Source organism: Mercenaria mercenaria, chromosome 16 (genome assembly GCF_021730395.1).
Source record: "Mercenaria mercenaria strain notata chromosome 16, MADL_Memer_1, whole genome shotgun sequence".
NCBI classification, from domain to species: domain Eukaryota; kingdom Metazoa; phylum Mollusca; class Bivalvia; order Venerida; family Veneridae; genus Mercenaria; species Mercenaria mercenaria.
Genome location: NC_069376.1, coordinates 64,942,652 through 64,964,330, shown reverse-complemented (window position 1 = coordinate 64,964,330; position 21,679 = coordinate 64,942,652). Strand labels below are relative to the sequence as shown.

The 21,679-nt window shown below is 33.6% G+C and overlaps 1 protein-coding gene across 2 annotated transcripts in view; it reads left to right on the top strand.

Moving 5' to 3' along the window:
• Positions 1-21,679, top strand: part of LOC123540413 (uncharacterized) — an 84,433-nt gene that overhangs the window by 2,473 nt on the left and 60,281 nt on the right. For both annotated transcript variants that reach the window (XM_053527274.1, XM_053527273.1), the window contains exon 3: positions 182-355. In XM_053527274.1, coding sequence (XP_053383249.1) covers positions 182-355 — 174 coding nt within the window. The remainder of the gene's footprint in view (positions 1-181; positions 356-21,679) is intronic.

The following is a 21,679-nucleotide window of genomic DNA, read 5'->3' as shown; positions in this document are numbered from 1 at the left end:
TAAATATGTGTGTGTATAGAATTACCAATTTAATAACATTAAAAACGTGCGGACTTTTTTTCGTTATTCGCTACATTTATTTCCAATAATGTTTTCCATAGGAACTAAAAGGATGATAATTATACTTTAACTAATAGATTGATAACCTGCTCATAAATTCAAATGTATTGTCTTTGCCTAGATGGAGGATGGTCAAACTGGGGGGATTGGAGTACGTGTAGTGACAGTTGTGGAGGAGGAATCAAATCAAGAAATCGATCCTGTTCAAATCCAACACCATCTACGAATGGGAAACAGTGTATGGGAAACTTCGAGGAAATTGGTCAATGTAATAAACAATTGTGTCCTGGAATTGGTAAATATTTTTGATAAAAGTGTCTTAAGGTCTGTTTTGTCTGGCCCAAAACTGTGTAAGTTTTTTTTTTTTTTTTTTTTTTTCGCATTGTGCAAAGTCAATGTGTTCAATGCGTAAAGGTTTGTCAGTATTTGGTGTTTATGTGTTTAGGTTTTCAAAGGATTTGACATGCCATGCTCTTTCTCACGATATTGAATGCTTCAAGAAGGCTCTCCAGTTTTATTTTACCACTGATCTTTCTAAGGTGTGCCTTATTTTGCCGGTACACATACTCTGGGGCTTTTGTGCATATTTCAGTTTTTATACCCTTACATAGTTGTTGTATGTACGTATTTTGTTTTCGTTTAGATGAGATCATTTCTTTGAAAAATGGCTATTGAAATTGGATTAGTGTCCTTGCTTTGTTTTTCAAAAACAGGGATATAAATATTTGTATGTGTAGACTTATAATTTGATAACAGTTTAAAAATTGGAGAACATTTTTCTCGATATTTGCTACAATCATTTCCAATATCGTTATGGAGAAGAATTTAAAAGTTGAAAGTTATATTTTTATTGATAACCTGCTCATAAATTTACGATTACAGTAATATAAACATGTTTATGTGTAGAATTGTAATTTAAGGTAAAACCTTCCAGAAAGTAAGGACATATTTTGTTATTCAAATATAAATCCAATGCCCCGGTGTACTTGCGTTGTTTTTCAAAAACAATCATACGAATATAATGTGTAAGTGTAGAATTATGATTCAAGGTAAAACATACTCCTTATCCTAAATCATCTAATTCATTTGGATATGTTTTAGGCGACAAACCACTTTAGGAAATGGTTCTGTCCAGGTGCCCGTCCGTGAAATTAAGCACAGGGACTTTTTCCGCCATTAAAACTGTAAAGTCGCCATATAATCTATAATTGTGAAGGTTAGACGTTAAACCCAACAAAATAGAATGTAGCTTTTGGAGCAAAACAGAAAAATAATTGTATATTGTGTAACCGGACAATTATAGCAGAATGGTCAGTAAAAGAATTCAAAAATAATACTTTAACATAAATTTAGCCAGCTTGTTAAATGCATTGTCCTCTACTCGGGTATGGATCATTTCCGTTCTTTCAAAAATTCTAGCAGTACATTTGGACTTGAAAAATAAGAGCTGTATTACCTTTGTTTCTACTAGAAGTCTTTCAGAAAATTGTTCATTTGAACAAATACTTGTATATTATTATAATTTGTCAGAAATAATCCCTGTGTATAGTTAAACTTGTCATCTAACAACTGGAACTCGATTTAGAAGTTTTCTTGAAAAAATATTCTGCAATAACAAATTACTTATTGAAAATATTTGTATAGAAAGCACAGATGCAACTGAATTTTAAACCTACGATCCTATTAGTAAGAGCTAAATAGGATTTGACTATTTGTATGTATCCAAGTCAGTTTAAATTAATAGACGTGAAACTTTCGAAGATAAAGTTGTGATATAAAGCGGTATAGTTTGAAAACGTGCCATTAGAATAGTAAGATAAATATTAAAAAAATAAATATGAAACATGTCCTGCTTGCTTTATGAAAAGTGTATCCGCATCTCAAATAGTCAATTTGTAAAAATAAAATGTTCGCTCGTTTGTTACGTGTTCTCTTTAAAAAAAAAAGCCAAAAAGCTATTAATCGGGGTAGCCTAATGAGAATGAAATGAGCGAAACAAAACTCTAGGCTTTTGGAGGAGAATAAACGAATATACTATACCAAGAGAACATGATGTACAACTGTATATTTGTATCAATGAGGGTGCGAAATCGAGCAGAGACATCTTTCTGCTGGGCCCATACACCCTCAGTATATTAACATCAAACCAGGAATGCAGACTAATTACTAAAAATATCGCTAAAAACTTTAGAGGTAAAAAAGGTAGAAGATATTTTTCGTAAGAAATTAGTATTCATACATCAAACGCAGTATGACGATTATGTGTGTTCATCAATTATGTTGCTAGGTTAATTATGTGACTGGTTTTGCAATACCCTTTTGGAAATATTACAAATAGCGTTTCCTGAGATAATTTTAAAAAGTCAACGACATTTTAAAAGAAACCTGCTATAGACAGTCGGCTTACTGGGTAAAGATGCCTGGTTAACAAATCCATAGGCATTTTGAGAGATCCCCAAATGGGGACAATAACTTGTTTGTTTGGGGTTTTTTATGTTGTTGTTATTCTCCATTTTAAGAGAAATTAAACAAAATTTTCATTTTATCATTATTTTATGATCTGTTTTAGATTAAATATATTGAAATATGAATAAACATGTTCATCACACTAATTGTTTTGAAACTTTAGGCCCCTGCAGGGTTTTGTTTTTAATATTTTGAAATTTTAGATAGGTAACGCATAATTTATAAGTATATTGTTTTTACACTATTTTTGAAATTTCCACGATGGTAAGGTTTGGTAGTTAAGGTTCATGCGAGTAACAGGCATTCTACTACAGAAAATAATAAAAAGGCATCACTATGGGGACATGTTTATTGAAGAATAATTATCAGATAAGAAAGTTTTTAAAGTTCGCCGAAAAATTCTGGTAAATTGCCCTCTTATTCATATGAAAAAAACAAAAAAAGTACCAGAATATTTTCTTCAGCAATTAAATATTTGTTCTTGGATAGTTATTTTTACCAATGAAAAGCAATTTTGAGGTTACAATGGGGGCGGGGGCAATTTTGAGTTTTCAAAGAGATTAGTCTTAATCCGGAACTGGGTTTCCACAATTCAGTGTAGGTACATATATCTCCGATTTGTTATATAAACTATTAAAGTTTAACCTTTAATACATCAAATATTTCTTTGAACTGACAAGCCAAACTGACACTATTTACTAAAGACAGATATGTTAACATCATTATATATAGAATTTATAAAATAAGGTTGAATTTGTGTTCGTGTATGAGTTTAATATTTTGACATATTTCAATGCTACATAGTACAATCTATTTATAGAATGGTTTGTTTGTACCGACAACACGTGCATGAATCTTGGAAATACCAGACGTTAACCGATTTCCGGATTAAATCTATACATGATTATTTAGATTAACAAGTAGGTATTAGTAACTGTTACATAATCATTGCCGCAATATGTTTATTATATAACGATTTATGATTCAACGTTTTATACGTATTATTGGGATATTCACATCCCTTTAATAGGATGTAAGAGTGGAACTAATATGCCATATTATGAGTATTGTTCCAAGACCAGATTAATCTTAAATGTGTGCTCTCTTGATATAGCAAATCTATATTCATAAGCAATGCTACCTATACCCGTTTCTTAATTCATCTGATTTTTTAGTGAAACTCTTGCAGCATTTCATTGGAATATACTCCAGACGGCAATCAGACCACTTGATTCAGCTTGTCAGAGATATAAGTCAACGTCATTTTTAACCATTTTGGTATCAGGGGAGAGATTGTCAAGTATTAAAGTTTCCACTGCTGAACCTTGAGGTCAGCGTTTCTTGCACCACTGATTTAAAAACCACATCTTACATAACACCAGTACCGGGGTGTGTTCACTTCAGTAAATGTCACAATGACACTGCACAGCTGATAATCACATTTTAGTGTAAGTATTTCATTATCTGAAAAGGATCGTTCATGTAAACGATATAGCGCCTATTTTCCCAAGCAGCTATAATTTTGGCAAGAGGAGTTTACAAAATAGTCACAAGGAAGGCTAGAAAATTCTAATACTTCATCCTGTGTCTTGCAGCAAGAGATTGTATATATCTGCTCATCTTTGTCCCCATGTGCTGACTTCTATTCCTGCTATAGGTACAAGAAATCCTGGAACTGTGAAATCTGTTTGACAGATTGTTATTAACGATGGTTATACTTGTAAGAATTCCTGAGAATAATCATTTTTATGGAAAAAGAACTGCATGAAACGTTTTTTTCCTGGCTCTTAGTGATGGTCAGGGCAAATTCTAACCTGAGGACCCTCCTTTGGTTTCAGCTCAACATTAAAAAAGAACGTTAATGATCACTTTTCACTTCTGTGCTTATTATGCTCTAGAAACGTATTCTGCTCTGGTTAAAAGAACTGAATACATGTCCTTATAGTTGTTAGGATTACTTTGTATCTAAATTTACAGAAACATTTTGAATTGTCACGTCTTTTATTCGCACTGTTATGCAACTCTGATAAAAGGAAGGTTTTACTACACTTTTTACTGGTTTAATTCCCAAGTGGTGTTTTGCAACAAACTATTCAAAATTTGTGCTCCACTTTGTTTCTTTGTGTGTCCGTTTCTTTCTCGTTGTCTAAATAATTTACTTTGTTCATGTATATTTAGAGTAATGTTAATCATGTACACCAATCACTGATATGGGAATTTTGTTTGAGGGGGAGGTTCTTTCTTCGAACGTTGCTTTTCTTAATAAATACTCGTCTTTGATATTTCATGTTTAACCTCATGCTCTGAAAAATACTCTCAAAAGTAAAATGCAACATCCCTCTATTTTAAGGACAGTCTATTCTTTGTAACATAGTTATGGTGCTGTATTGCTTTAGAAATTCATATTAATTACATTTCTAAATACAGAAATTCGATCATCAGTTAGGAATACCAAATATCCGTAAAAGTCTTAATACTGTTAAAGGATTAATGAATTGACCAAGATCTTAAGTTTGATTAGCTCGAAGTTTTTTACGTTGCAAAACACTTTCTATGTGATTTTGGCGCGATACAACATTTACGTGTAATGACATGTGAGGTTATCTATATTACAGAATACATCTGGTGACTCCGCCATTTCAAAACAACTGAATGTCAAATGGTCTTGTGGCATACCACTGCTTCAGCAAAATATTTTTGAAAAACGCCTGTTCCGGCCACGGGTAAAAGCCGATAACAATTTTGATAACAAAAGCTGTTCAAAAGACGGTGTGCTCAACTATTCAACAACTTCTAAGTTTAAAAAGGACCTTGATTGGGCAAGATTTGCAAAACCGTTCAGACTATTACAATTAATACAAATTTATTTTTTCTGGTAATAACATAAACTTGCGTTCAAAACTTCAAGCAAATTTTCTCAGTCAAATAAAGGTATTTTTTTTAAAAATAAATTTATATATTAGTTAAAATTGGTTAAATAATAGGACATATTGTGTAATTTCAGTCGTTACTGAGACATAGCTAGACTGACATCAGTCGTCAGTGTCTTTTAACAGTAAATCCCTTGCTGTAAAATCCTTTTTAATGCATAACATAAACATCATTTTTTATCTTTGTCATTTCCTGTGGTTTGATGACTGGGTTGCAATGTGAAGTTTTAATCAAATAACTGTAGTTACTGAAATACAGCTTGTTTGTTAGGTACACGCTTAAGTTTTACCAAATTTTCTACGTTGAAAAAGGACCATAATCTATGTTTAATTCAGCCACGATTTTTCGAACTTTTTTATACCAGTAGGTTAGATGACACAAAAGCCTAATTCATAGTTTTAAGGGGACGCATATTGCTACATTCACAGTTCATACAGAAATGAGGAAGGGGTGCATATTCAAGAAATCGATGGTGGGAAGATAAAAAACATATTCCTAAACTGATATAATACTGATAGACACCTGTAATATTCAGTACTTTGTGGATAAGGATGTGGTACTATGAATGTAATAGGAGAACAGAGGTCTTTGTGAAAGTACATTCAACACAAAATATTAAGCTTTTGTGTAAGGAAAAAACAGGTTTTTTACAATAACATTGTTACAAATAATGTTGAAGGGATGAAATTTTCTTTCTAACACACCAGGTTTGCTTAAACATGTAAAAATTTAACGCCACGTTATTTCAGCTCGGGATGGACGCCATATTTCTCATTGATAAAAAATGTAAACAAAAAAAATCAGAGTGGGATTAGCATTGCAAGGGCATAACATGACATTCTACACAATGAATACCTTAGAACAGATATCTAAGATGCTACACAGGTCATGCGGGTTAAATGCATAATGTCGATCACTTGAAATTCATCTTGAAAAGGTGGTTAATTTTAGTTTATTTACATTGTTTTTAATTTTCCCACGACTTCTCGGCGATTCACTGCAAAAAGTATTATTGCGCCGGACGAAAGGTAACTCTAATAAACAACGGGAGACAACTTAGGTGTCAGCACGTGTATGATTTTTAAAAAAAACATGTCGATTATTATAATTTCTTATCAAATAATGAATCCTATTCAGATATTCGTCTTTAATATTAGAAAATTATTAATTTCTGTGCACATTTATCAAAAAATATTACTTACAGTGGACTACTTTGTGCATCAAACTGGTTTCCGCTTCAGTTGTAAGGCACTTCCGTTATACTTTTTGACAACAATAACAAAACAAAATGAATCAATAAAGTCACTTATAAACCGACTGCTATTTAGATCAGTTTAAGTGTAGTTGTTGTTACAACATTATACTTGTTCATTACGTTATGAGATAAAGTTTATCGTGAACTGCATAATCCATTAATTACGTTTAGATGATATTGCATTTACAACTTAACTGACCCCGTTTTTTTTACGTGAATGACAGCATTCTCGTGCAACTCGTGCAAACAGAGTTATGAAAAGTATGGTGGAGAATTCAAGGACAAATTATAAATGACATTAAAGTGAGGATAACTGTATATTCGTCCAGTTTTGATCATTGACATTCCTGCTCTGTATTAGTAAGTTTTGTGAACAAGATTAGAATGTTACTTTTGCACATATACACATTGATTGGACCTCTCAACCAAATTTCATACCGTATTTTAGGGATTTTTAAGACAATACATTTTCAAAAGTTTGTTGAATGTGTTTTGATATTTAAGTGCATAGTTCATGAATACCAAGTTGAAAATTAATAATGGCAACATTTCTATGCCCTTATTGTAAGCCACTCGACTTCTGTAACGATAAATGTTTAATGCATTAAGGGGAATATACTCTTTTAGTTTTGGAATGTGGCATTCCTTGACCACCGTATCTTTTCTTATGCACTACTTTGTAAACAAACTAAATAATGTGTTTTAGCTTACATATGCAAAATGAAAAGCAAGACAGTGAACTCATTTCACTTTTTTTCTTTAAATTAGAATCTGTAGGAGATTGATAAATGTTTTGACAAGGTGAAGCATTATTATTTTCGGACAAAAAAGTATTAATTGTTGACTTTGAATGTACACAATAAGTCTTATGTAATTCAACAATAACTTTCTTGTTTCAGTTTTTCTCATTTTTATTTTAGTGAGCAATCCTTTGTGTACTTATAACAGTTGAAACAGTATCAATTTCATGTACCAAAACCTTGTACTTTTTTGCAGGTAAATTTTATCATACCCCACCCACTTTTTTCTAATTTCAAAGTATGCGTCCCCTTAATCCAACACATACATTGAGTGCTAAAAAATGAACTTACATGCAAAAATTATACAAAGGTGAGGATGTCAACATAGGCGAAACCAACACCAGAGTGATAGAATAGCTCTCACTATTCTTCGAATGCACTGGAATTTTGAAAAGTAGGGCAATTTGATATGCGTATCAATTTACATCATATAACTATTTATTCACCAATATTTCGAAAAATGAAATATTTGCCAAAAAGTGATATTGCGTTTTTACTCTTGTGAGTGTATATATCGGATCAGTGGACAAACTGACTACATTTGTCTCAAAGGTTAGTATCATTAAACCGATATTTTACACACTCTTAATTTAGCTTAATTTAATAATAATTTAATGAAAATTGGAAAACTGAAATGCAGTGACGTGACATGTATGTGTAATAAATTGGCTCTACATGTACTCTTCCTTGAAATTCTCACAGCTACTTAATCTATTATATTGTAACTTATTTTTTACACTGCCAATGACTATTTGACTTACAAATTGAAATATTCTTGATCCCGCTGCGTTATGACAGCAAAAACTAAGACAATTAAAGCCCTGCTCCCCGGCTATTCAAATTCTTTTGTGTGTATGCAACCCATGATTACAATAGGTAACAGTAAACGGCCACGTGCCTCACTTAAGCACGCAAAACCACAGGTATTTCATATAGAATTTTGTATAAGATAGACTCTAATTTGACAGGAGTTTTATGCTTTTTCAGTGACAATTCAAGGTTAAAATGTAGAACGGGAGCAGGGCTTTTAAGATATGCCTCTTTTTCGGGAGCACAGAATCACATGCACCACCTCTCATGGTTTTCTGTATTTTATAATTCAAATTTCCATGTAAATTTCATTAAATTCGGTTCAGTAATAAAGAAATTGATATTTTCTAAACTTCGGCAATTTATGTTTTTATCCTAAAAACCACAATAACGGGCCTTAAATTGTCTACTTATACATACGCGCCAAAAAAGCATGAGCTCACGGCTATGCCGTTATTCCCGTGAAGATTCTATATTTGGCGTTACATTAGCATACAAATTGACTGGACTAGATATGCCTTGTGCACAACGTTTTTACAGTCTGACGAAATTGTGTCACTATATTCTTGGTAGGAATAAAATTTCGCTCGATCGAGGTAAAACAGTTTGTTATATAAATATATCAATTCTGTAAAAAATCGGCTTGTATTTCACAATCAAATACGAACAGACAGACAAAAATTCCGTATTGTACCTTCCGTATTGTATGCTGCCGGACTATTTTCATTAAAATGCATGATCCGGCACATTTCTATAAATAGCGCACATAAAAACTTCACTAAGTTCCATTTAATATCGGTAAACATTGAAGATTTCGTTCAAGAACAAAACAAGAATCAAAATGGTAAAAGTATATAATAAAAGGGTCATTATAACATTAGCTAGACCTTGGACTTTGTATTCGGCTCTCGTGGATTTTGCAAGGTCGGATCACACTCGGCGCTTGCGCACCTCGTTAGATCCGATCTAGCAAAATCCACTCGAGCCGAATACTGCGTTATAATAACCTATTTTATTTGTTAAAGTTTTGTACTTGTTTTTGAATTACGATTTTATTTAGTAATTTTTTGTTCATTCTACAGAATTTTGTAAAACGTTTACTTTTCGGCAAAAGATTAGCTAGTTTCAGTAGGTCAGGCTTATTTATCATTTTTTCTGACTTCTTTTAATTATTTATTTCGAAAGAGGAATCTAAAATCATTAATTTGTATCAGTTGTATTTTTTTTAATTTTTTTTTTTTGAAATTGTGTAACTTGATAATTAGCTAGTACTTTTCGTACTTTCCGTATCCGCCGTATAAAACGTAGCATAATTGTCACGCACGCTTAAATTCTTTTCCATATACATGGCCAGACCCACTTCAGAGAACAATTAGATTAGCTGACATTAAATGAAGGGAAAAGTAGGGTTCATGCATCTTCTAGGAGATATTTCTCTTGTCATATTTGCTTAACTATACAATTAGATCAAAATCACACTGCTGTAGCCTGGTTGTACTATAACTGACTTTCGCTTCACCGAATACAACTGTTTCTTCAAGTTTTCAACGAAAATATCAAAAATACATCTACACACATTTTAAACAAAACTAGCTCTAAGGTATAAGATACCTAATAGAAATGTTTAAGAATGGCATTTGCTTGATATATCCTTAAAGCTAACATTGTTTCTCACTGTGTTGGAATTTTTAAACAACTTTTAACGTGTTTATTTATTTATTTGTTTCATCATCGTGCCATCGCACCATCGCGTTTTCGTCATCGTACCATCGTACATCGCGGTTTAGGATTCAATAAAAAGTCACGATTGTCCAAACGGAACACCGTACAAAATACATTGAGATACATTCATTTATTGTTGACAAAAATACAATTGTACGAGACTACGCATTTCTAACTGGAAGGCGATGGTACGATGGTGAAAACGCGATGGTACGATGGTGAAAACGCGATGGCATGATAGTGAAACCACGATGGTACGATGATGATAACGCGATGGCACGATGGTGGAAACGCGATGGTACGATGGCACGATGGTGAAACCGCGATGGTACGATGATGATAACGCGATGGCACGATGGTGAAAACGCGATTGCACGATGGTGAAAACGCGATGTTACGACGATGAAAACGCGATGGTACGATGAAACGATGGTAAAACGCGATGGTACGATGAGTTTGTTTTTTTTCATATTCAAACAATTAAACATCAACTTGTAGTTCATAAAAGGAGTGGCTGTAACTACTGACTATTTTAGACATATTTTCTGATATATTCTTTTCCATCAAACCTTGAAGTCAAACAAAATCTATTTATGTTATGGCTAAGATTTTGTCAGCATTTAACCGTATTCATATTTAACACTCAGATAAAACTTCTACCGTTTTTATCAGTATATGTATTATTTTTAGATTTAAATAACGTGAATACTATAGCTGGACATATCTGCTAAATCGATGTCATTTTCAACTTTAGCTTGAAACAAAACCAGGTGATATGAATTAACTGGAGTATGAAATATGAAAGATCGGTGCCGTTTTCAAATTCCAAATAGCTCTAGCGCAAAAGTTTAGATTCCGGGTCCCCCGAAACATGACCGCCCAGAGTCTGTTTTAAAACAGGACTTAATAATAATAATAATAATAATAATAATAATATGATTAAACGGTAGGGTAGTGATAACAATGAATTTGTGTTTTAACAATTAACTGCTAACTTCATTTTTTATTTTAATCATATTTGATTGCTCTTTGTTCATATACAAATTAAACTAATACAACCATATTTTTTTAACACAGGAAAAAAAACAATTGGGTCAGGCTACAAGTTATTTCATCATTTTAAATGAACATTTTAAACCATGTTTAACATATATGTGCAATTCAGATTTTAAAATAATCCCAGTTTTGAAACTTCAAATACAACTGACTCGTAGAAAATAGTATTTTATCTAATTCATCTAGTCAAAAATTACCCCCACCCTGTCGGACGGAACGGCACACTGGTTGGAGCGTTCGGTTCATAGGTTTGGTGTCCTGTACGGTCACTCTATCCGTGACTAATACTTTTTCAATGGAACAGTTGCGAGTTATTGTGGAAAAAAGGATTTAGTGCTTGTAAAAAAATAGATATTGACGAAAACGAATGTAAAACCCCAATCCAAGCAATGATTATTCCCGGCTAATCCTGACTTTTACGTTGGTCGAAATATGTACAGTCAAAACGACATGAAGTGAATTTCAGACGTTAAAAGTGTGCGGATATGAAATAAATAAATTATTATGCTTATGCATTTGATTTCAACAACCTTCCAGTTATGTCACGGCGGTCTGTTTACACAACCTGTCTATATAGATTCTAACCAGCAGGTACTCTCCGCAAGATATTGACAACTTTCCCACTTCATGGAGCGCTGTAGCTAGTCGGGGCTCGAACTGACATCTCCGGATTCCGGGAAAAATTGTATTTAATTTTTCATGAAACAGTTGAAATGGGCAATAACGCAACACACCGTTGAATAAATGCTTCAAATAAATCCTACAAACAGACAATGTGAACTTGGTTGAAAAACTCTGGAAAAAAGACGTACGTTTTAACTGTGCTTAAACTTCTCAATTTTCATAGCACCCGGTAGTCAAGGAATTTTATATCTTATTTTATTCAAAAATATTTAAGGAACATTTTCAGACTTTTAAAACAAAAATCTAAGGAGGAGAGAACGAGCAGTTAAATGTTTGATAAGAAGTATTTTTTATTTCATTACGCTTTTTTTTTGTGTAACATGCAATACAAAATTAGAATACGCCTAGAATGATAATAATGTTGTTGAAAACATTTTTGTGATTAACTTATTTTTCCCTAAAATACAAACAGTTGTTTGTGAAATTTTGGTGCACAAAATCTGCACGTGAAAAGTGGAGTAGAGGGAAATTTAAGACAATACCGATTGTTTTCGTTCATTTTGCAGTAAAATAAATTTATAGGATAATTTAAGATTTTATGTAAAGAAATCTATGGAACAGCAGTTTTGTAGAAAGTTTTTGGCTTGATTTTTGCATAAATACCTTACCCTAAATAACCGTTGAACAAAATAACCCGTAAAAACGGTCGTTAAAACTCGGGCAGTTAGGACACTGAGTGTGTCATTACAACAAGGAGACACAACCAAAGCCAGACAAGATTTTCCCGTGTTTTTGCAGGTGCTGAAAAACTCATCTTTCACCCAGGGATGTAAGATGAATCGCGTGATGATGATTAAATGAGTAAATACATACGCTACTGTAGTAAAATAGTGCTTTCAAGAAAAACATTTGTTTTATCTTATTTCTTCCAGCAATTGAAGAATTCGGTATACAAGAAAAATAATCTGTCACTAGTTGAAGGTGGAATGGAAATATCTGGTTCGAGAGTAACTGTTTTGCGGTAACTCGTCAGAGCCTCGTTACAGCCTGAACAGTTACCCTCAAGCCAGATATTACAATCCGTACCTCCAACCAGTGAACATTCTCTTATCATTATACATCTTACTATCAAAAGTAACAAAAAAGCCGTTGAAAACAATCATTACGGTCGCCGTTGACGCAATAAAAGTCACGCGCCATAATCATAATGGTCCAAGGAAACCGGAAAGTCAACACGTTCTGACGTTAACGTCATAAAAACAACGCCGAGGGTCATTATGGCGGGTAAAAGGGTGCTGAATCGTTTTCTGAACGTTATAATAAGTTTATATAATACAAAAAGGTCAGTAATAGGTTTTTGTGTACTTTCTATTCATAATAGAACTTTAACAAATATGCAAACCACTGTATCGTTTGTATATCTTAGCAACAATACTGCTCAAAGAAGCCATGATTTGTCTTTACAAGGCTGAAAAATACAGTGGGTATTTTTATTGCCGGAAATTCCTATCTTTTGAACAAAATATTAGATAAAACGACTTTTCTCATGAACCACTTGATGGATAATCAAGTTTTATTTTCTGTAGCATTATCATCAGGCCCTCTCCATTTTTTGTTTCAAATGGGGGATGCGTTGCACCTTTTAGGGGCCGCTAGAGCTTAAGATAGAAAGTTTTATATATTTAAACAAACCCTCTTCATTAACATCTTCATGGAGCTTAATCAAACTTTGTATGTAAAATTACTGTAAGGTCTTCTCTCGATTTAAATCAAGTTACAACACTTTCATGTGCAATTAGAGCTTAAAATGGAAATACCATTAAACATCTTCTCAATAGCCGTTTGATGAATTTTCATCAAACTTTGTCTGTTGCATTTTAATAAGATCCTCTACGATCCTTGTTTCAAACGTGTGTGCTTGGCCAATTTTCGGGGCCGCTATAGCTACTGATGGAAATAAATTTAGAAAAAACTTCTTCAGGTTTTATCTGTAGCATTATTATCAGGTCCTCTCTAACATTTATACAACTGAGGGAGCTTAGCATTAAACGACTTCTTCTTATGAACCGCTTAATGGATCCATCTTGGTCTGTAGCGTCATAGTTTGGCCCTTGTCCAAATTTGTTTAAAATGCTTGCCCCCCCCCCCCCCCCCCACCCTTTTAAGGGCTGCTAGACCTAACATAGAAACAGCTTTAAACGACTTCTTCTCATGATCCGCTTCGTGGATCTTCATCAAACTTGGCATGTAACATTATAAAAAGGTTCTCTCCTAGCAAGAGCTAAAATATAAATATCTTTAAATAACATCTCTTTATGAATCGCTTGATGCCGGATTTTCATCACATTTGGACTGTAGTATCAAAATAAGGCCCTCTTTGTTTAAATGAGGCACTTGATCACTATACGGGGTCTTTAAAGTGAAATGTAGGATTGTCATAAAATTTGTAAAACTAAACCAATATTGTGCTTTAAAATATCACACGGAAGCTTCAAAAATATTACATCATATTTAAGGTACTATGCGCAACCTAACGATTTTCAACGGACTGTTATGAAATTTTGCTAAATTAAAGCTGACGATTTTTCCGATGTTTGAGAATTGAAGCTGTAACTACAAATAAATCAAAGTACTGAGAGGACTGATGGGGGCAATGCTTTGCAGTTTCAAGACTTGATGTAACCCATTCATGTCAGGGAAGTACATGCAGGCATTATGTAATGCACTTGTGTGTGGCAAGAAATGGAGTGGCCACAACTTTAACATTGCACAACAATAAAATTTATTAACTTTGTGTTCAATACCCTTCTATATTTTGTTCAAAAGGTAAAGATAAAGATAAAAAAATCTAGTAAATTAGGATACGAAACGCCCGTGGAAAAAGAACAAGATTTCTGGGGTTTCTGTCTTCGAATATCACCATCAGAAACCATTTGCACCCTCAGATAGATGAAATACATTAAACTGGTAACATAAATGTACATCTGCAGGGATAATTACCAAGAAAATGAGGCCAAAATATAACGGGCACCTGCGGCAAGTTATCATCGCGAAATGGTGGATTACCTCCCATAGCAAAAATTACTCGGTCTGAAAAATGATGAAATACGTATATGTACGCGCAATTATAACAGTATTTAGCACACTTTTTACGTTAAACGATAATTTTCCTGCAGATAAATACCAGTTTGATCAGCGTATATGGCGGGGGTTTTTTAATATAAAAATCTGGGAATGAATTTTTTCTTCGGTCCTTTTCCAAGGATTTCCCGAACATTATATATTAAACACGTCATATACATAATGTTCTGATCTTTAAACTAAAGAATCGGGCACATGTTCAGTTTGGGAAATGCTGTACTTTTCCAGAATAAGCGCGTTTCTATTGGCCCTATAGTGAGGTTGGATTTCAGGAAAAAATGTAAAAAAATATCGTGTTTACTTTTTAATTATCAGCGATTTTGCTCGCAACTCGATGAAATTCGTTGATGGTGTACTGACATGGAACACTAGCCCGACTTTTTCCACAGTCTTTAACCAGTTTTTGCTTTGATATCATACATATCAAGCGCACTATTTGTATTCATTTATCAATATTCTTCCAAATAATAAAGAAAAATAGGCCGAAATGTAAATGGAATTTTTCAAAACCACTTACTTTTGGTTTTGTCGTGGCACCGGCGGTCTCTCTGCATATCAGTTTGTTTTTGTTTTTTTTTTTTGTTTTTAGTTTTTGTTTTTTTATGCACAGGCAGGCTCTCTGCATTTTGCACAGAGAGGCTCTAGGCTAATGACTATCTGGAAACATTATAGCTTAATTATTTTGGTGTGTTTATCTGACTTTTTATAACAGCCAACCTGTTTATAGCAAAGAATCGCCGGTGCTGACGCAAGAAACCGCCGATAAAGCATATTTCGCAAAGAGTCCGCCGATATGGATATGCACCGTGCAATTGTGTATTAAATTTTAGTAACTATTTGAAATTCAATTCATTTTTATGCAACTTCTGTGGACAAGACATTTTGATTAATGATTTACAGCTGATTTCGAGATCAAAATATATAATTATACATAATATACAATCACGAATAATGACGGTCCGACCAAGTACATAAATATGCCTTTAAGCCTTAAAATGTTCTTAATAGTTGGTGTAAAACAGAAGTAATCTGTTCATAGTTGATTTTACGAATTCGAACAATGAGAGAAAATATCCACTGACGATTAATTTGATTAGATAATAATTACAAAAAATCAAACTGTCACCCCCCCCCCCCCCCCCCCCCCCCGAACCAAATAAGTCATACTGACGAATAAGTAATGAATTTTTTCTACCTATTCTATTTCAAGTGAAACACTGTTTTATATTTTATTTTTTATTATTATTATTATTTTTTATATAGTATTATTTTTTATAAATAACATATCTCTTCTTAGACATGCGAAAAGTATTTCATTTCAGCACTGTATTTTCTGAAATAATATTTTAGAAATAACACCTGCACAGAAAAGATATTTTAACAGATTGCGAATCGGGATCTATAGGATGTTGCCGCATATTTATAGATTCGCCTACTGATAAACGGTACTGATCGCCGCAAACTGATAAAGTTTCTCCATAATACACATCCACAACAGTGTCGAGGCACGGCGATGAAAAAATCAATAATCTGCCGGCTTATCAGTGGCGTTGCAATTCTTTAGTAGTTGCTCTTTTCACGCAGAATCATGAACACATTTTTTTGAGCGTATTGAAACTAGTTATTGGATTTCAGAATAGGTCACATGATCAAAACAAGTGTCGGTTTCAGAATCGATCACGTGATCAAATCAAGCGACTTTATTATTCCTACGCTTAAGAAGATATTATAATTTATATTTATAATGCAGTTTAGTTTTCTTCACATACTGTTGTTAATATAAAATGTGTAGATCTATTTAATCATATCTGGATCAAAAATATTATTGCAAAATGCAATATGAAAGTTATGTTTGGTAAATACTTTGGAACTTGTTTTCTGTGTGTTGTCAGTTTGGTCATAAGCTCGACAAGAAAATTGAAAGACGGTTTGTTAAATCTGGGGGCATTGCCCCCAAAAATCAGCGTAAGCCAGGTGAATGCGACTTTTGGCTAGAATGCACTGTACCCCGGAACGCGTTTCCTGTTTCAATAAAAGGACTATTTGTTTTTCTATGTCATGTGTAGGAGAGCATTTTCTCGAAATCATTCATTTATTTCTAGAATTTCATGAAATAATATGTTCGTTTTATCATTATTGGATTCAATATCATTATATCCACAGATATAAACAGAAACTGAATTTAAATTAATTGAAGTTTACGAAATAAATATAAAAACATTGTTATTTTAACTGGGGGTAGGGGAAGCGCCACGGTAAATAGAGCGAAATCTAAAACGGCGATCCCCATTTTTCTTTTACGGAATCGATAGCGATTGAAATTGTGCACGCTTGTTCAAATTTATTAAAAAAAACTATCTGGCAGTTTCTTAAATATGGGCGTCTCTACGCAAAATTTGGGCGAAGCTCGTCGTCAGTTTTGCGTGTTTTGCGTTCATAAATCGTTTGCCTCCGATGTGACGTCGAAATAAACTTGACAAATTATATATCACTGGAGAGATCATTTTAATACAAACTTGAAAATAAAGATTTTTTTTCGTATTTTTTTTTGTATATAAAAAGTCTTCTTAAAAACCTGTCAGGTAAATCATTTTGCGCTTTGCTGAAAATGACGTTAGTGGTCATGTTTGAAGATTTACAACTGCAAAACTGAGAATAACAGAAAACTGAAAAGAATACCAATCAATCGGAAATATCGTCAGGCTTAATTTAGCATAATTCCACATTTTATTGTAGATAATAAAACTTCAACAAAAACTCTCTCCCCACCCCCACCCCCACCCACGCGCCACCGATGTGTCTTTATTACACTTCCGGACAAATCATATAACTCCCATCATTCAATAAATCGATACTTGATCAGCTAATCGAAACTCCGTCTCTCATAAAAATTAGCCAGTTGAAACCAGGGCGCCGAGAATGCGTCACGTCCTATCAGTCAATAAAAACATATGCGCTCGGTTTAATTACAACAGCGCCAGAACATCGGTTAATCAAAAACTTATGATCTGAGGCTGAAATTAAAACCTATGATCCCGACTGAAAACACAGGTTTTGGCCATTTGCACAAATATTCTGAGAACCTAGGTTCTCTGAAAAACTTGTGATCTGAAGTGAAAACCTAGGTTCTCGGACGATAGGAACATAGGTTTTTGGATTTATTGTGCAATCCGCGTGCCATACAAGTCCTTATATCAATGCGTACCTCCGGTGATATAACATATGTCCGTATCTTCTTTAGTTTTGCTGATAACCTGGACAAACCGCAATGCTTCCACAGCGTATTTTCAAATGGCTTGAAAACCAAACTCAAGCGACTGTTCCTTGATAAACGACCAACTAGTTGTCACCGCTGCATTCTGTGTGATATATAAGATATTTTTTTAGGATTTTCGCTCAAAAAATGGCGTATTTCTTGATAGATTACTAAACTGAAAAAATGTCCGTTCTAAAGTCCAAAAGCTCTCACAGAAAGCACTATTTTAAATCGCGATTTTCTCGTTCCTCTCGTCGAATGAAATGCCGCAATTAACGCAGATTACGTTATTTCCCTACATACGCAATACTTTATTATGTTTTCTGCACATGGATAGTGATATTTTCAAGAAAATGTGGGTAAATCAAAAACATGCATTCATGAGCCAGATACTTTAGACCAATGCTTTCATATCAAGCACAAATCTTTAGATAAAGTTTAACCATTTTCTACTGTTAAGTTTGCCAAGAAGATATGATTCTTAGGGAATCTGCCACCGATTATTTACTGTATCTCGCACTTGTGTAAGATGTCAATAAAATCCTTTGAGACACACTGATTCTTCAATTTTCCCGCCATGTATTCAGCTGGCACGTGGCGTTTATAATGCCGTTATAAATTTTCGGTGTGCGAACCTAAATGAAGATAATCCTTGAAAAAACCAATAAAATACTAATTAACTATAGATCCATCTCGTAGATGTAGTATAGAGTCCTCTGTGTTCCCATATCATTTTGTTTCTTACATTCAACATTCATCTTCTAGCATAGTAATTTCGAAAAACCGTTTTATGAAATGCCTCTTTTCATTTAAACTAGTCGAATTTTTCTTTGCTAATACAAATACAATGTAGTAAAACAGTTGTACAGAATCCTCGTGATTCGCATGTTTCTAAATCACAATACCAATTTTATCATCCGGTGGCGACGTAGTGCCTTTGTGTGATTAAAAACCCGAAGCAGTAACGTAATCATCATCGTCATCCATAGACAGGAATTTCTATATTTTTGTGAAAGCACCAGCCTATTCCGAAACGTTTTTATAAGAGAATAATTATATAAGTCGCTAGGAAACCCGTATCATAATGATCCCCGACAGTCCTCGTTTATAAAACAGCTAACTTTGTGACTGGAGTTTTTACACTCTTTTTTCTGTGCAAAGCTGTGGCACGAAATTGCTAGCCCAACATGTATTTAAGCTGTTTCGCACGTGTTTTGTCTGTCGAATTGTTTGCTTAGATTGCCAAAATCAATAGGGATTAATAAGGATATGTATCAGTGCAATGTTAAACTCTAAAATTCGAAACCATTTTTTCTCTCATGATTGATTATTTGCAGAGTGAATTTACCTTCTGTTAGCTTCAGATCATACTTTGTCGCCTGATTAAAGCTAATGATATGTAGCCCTGCATTTTTTTGCTTAAACTATTATTGACAAAGTCGGCTGTTTTACTATGTAGTAAAAATTGTGACTTGCGAATTATTTGATATTGTTCCTGAAACATTATACGTCTTATTAATTTCTGTTATTCGTTATGTAGTACAATGATCACAATGTGTAAATTTCGCATCTTTGCCATTAAATGAAAATGTCATAAAACATATTTACTTAAACATGTACCTCGTAATATCATTATTCTAAAAACTCGTGACTAATTTCCGATAAATCATGTCCAATTAAATGACAAGCCTTGTCTGCGTCGGGACATAATACATGTATGCTTTAAAATAATGCCGTTGACTCAATAGGACTTTTGCAAAACCATATTTCTGTTGAAATTATGCTAAATCAATAAAGATCTTCTATATATTTTTGTCAACTGACCAGCAGATTTTATACTTAGTTGAACGTGGGCGTTAATTGTAAGGAGCCAGCCTAAATGAATGAATACGACTTAAATATGCGTAAATATCGGAGAATCTTATACGACATAAAGGATTTCCAAGTGGAACGGAAAGCAGACGTTTCTTCAGTTATTTTGTCGGGAAAACAGCACGTGCCTTCTATGATGCTCCTGTGGTATTGACCGCGTGTTTACAGCAGATTTAGTATTTGCGTTATATCTTTTTATTATTTAAGTGTTGTCTCGATAAAAATAAATTCATGTCAAATCCAATTTGGTTAGGACTCTATGTCAAATCAGAATTAGTTTGCTTTTTCTTGGCAAAATAAACAGTAGAAAGTGGTTAAACTTCAGCTAAAGATTTGTGCTTGATGTGAAAACATTGGTCTAAAGTAACTGGCTGTGAAAGTATGTTTTTGGGTTACCCACATTTTCTTGAAAGTATCACTATCCACGTGCAGTAAACTTTAACAAAGTATTGCGTTGGTAGGGATAAAACGTAATCTGCGTTAATTGCGGCATTTCATTCAACGTGAGGAACAAGAAAATCGCGATTTAAAATAGAGCTTTCTGTGAGAGCTTTTGGACTTTAGAACAGACATTTTTCGAGTTCGGTGATTTATCAAGACATACACCATTTTTTGGAGCAAAAATCCTACCAAAATTATCTTAGATATCAAACAGAACGCAGCGGTGACAACTAGTTGGTGTTTTTATCAAGGAACAGTCGCTTGGGTTTGGTTTTCAAGTTATTTGAAAATACGCTTGCTGTGGAAGCATTGCGGTTTGTGCAGGTTACCAGCAAAACTAAAGTAGACACGGACATATGTTATATCACCGGAAGTACGCATTGATATAAGGACTTGCACCAGCTAGTTGGCATTTCACAAAAATATATCTTTAAAAAGTTTATCTTTAAAAACACCGTCTAAAGTAAGCTTATGGTAGGAATTGCATACTCTTCAAAATGAGGTACACTACTAGGTGTCTGATACCTTAGTTTAAACCTCTGTGATTGTGCAAAGAGAAACACTCGTGCTCAAAAACTTGTCCGGCATTACGCAACCAGACGGTTTCCACGCTGGTTCCTTTTTTATGTTGTTGTGAATAAAAACACTTTTCAACTGAGATCATTTTACTGGTTAGTGGACAACTTTCTACCTCGGTGTGTTTTTATATGAATTCCTTATTAAATGTTTCAGGCGTCGTAAATTAATCCAGTTTAATTTAGCAAACTGTGTAATACACAGTGAGAACACAACCATATATTCTACATATATACTACAGTTTTCAGGTTATGGCCCTTTTAATAAAAACTTTTTACTGTATTTGCGGGTATCCGTGCCTTATGGACACAATTCTAGTTATTTCCTTAACTTAGAAATTTTGTAAGATAGTCTAGAAATAAAACAAAATTTATGTTCTCATGTTCTAATGTTCATAATATTAACTTCAATTTTAAAGGAAGTCCAGATTTAGGTAAAATGTGGAGTCCAGTCCCTTTAAAATAAGGCAATACCATACATGGTCTACTCTTCTAGTAACACATATGATGCCAGTACCTAAAAGTCTAAAATTGTAATCGTGAAATTACATTGCATTTACATTATACTTGCAACAATATGTTTGTCGATAAAGAGAAAAAGAGAATACTATTTCTATTATATAAATGCATCCTATTACATTATTTAACCAAGCTACATTTCCCTGGTTAA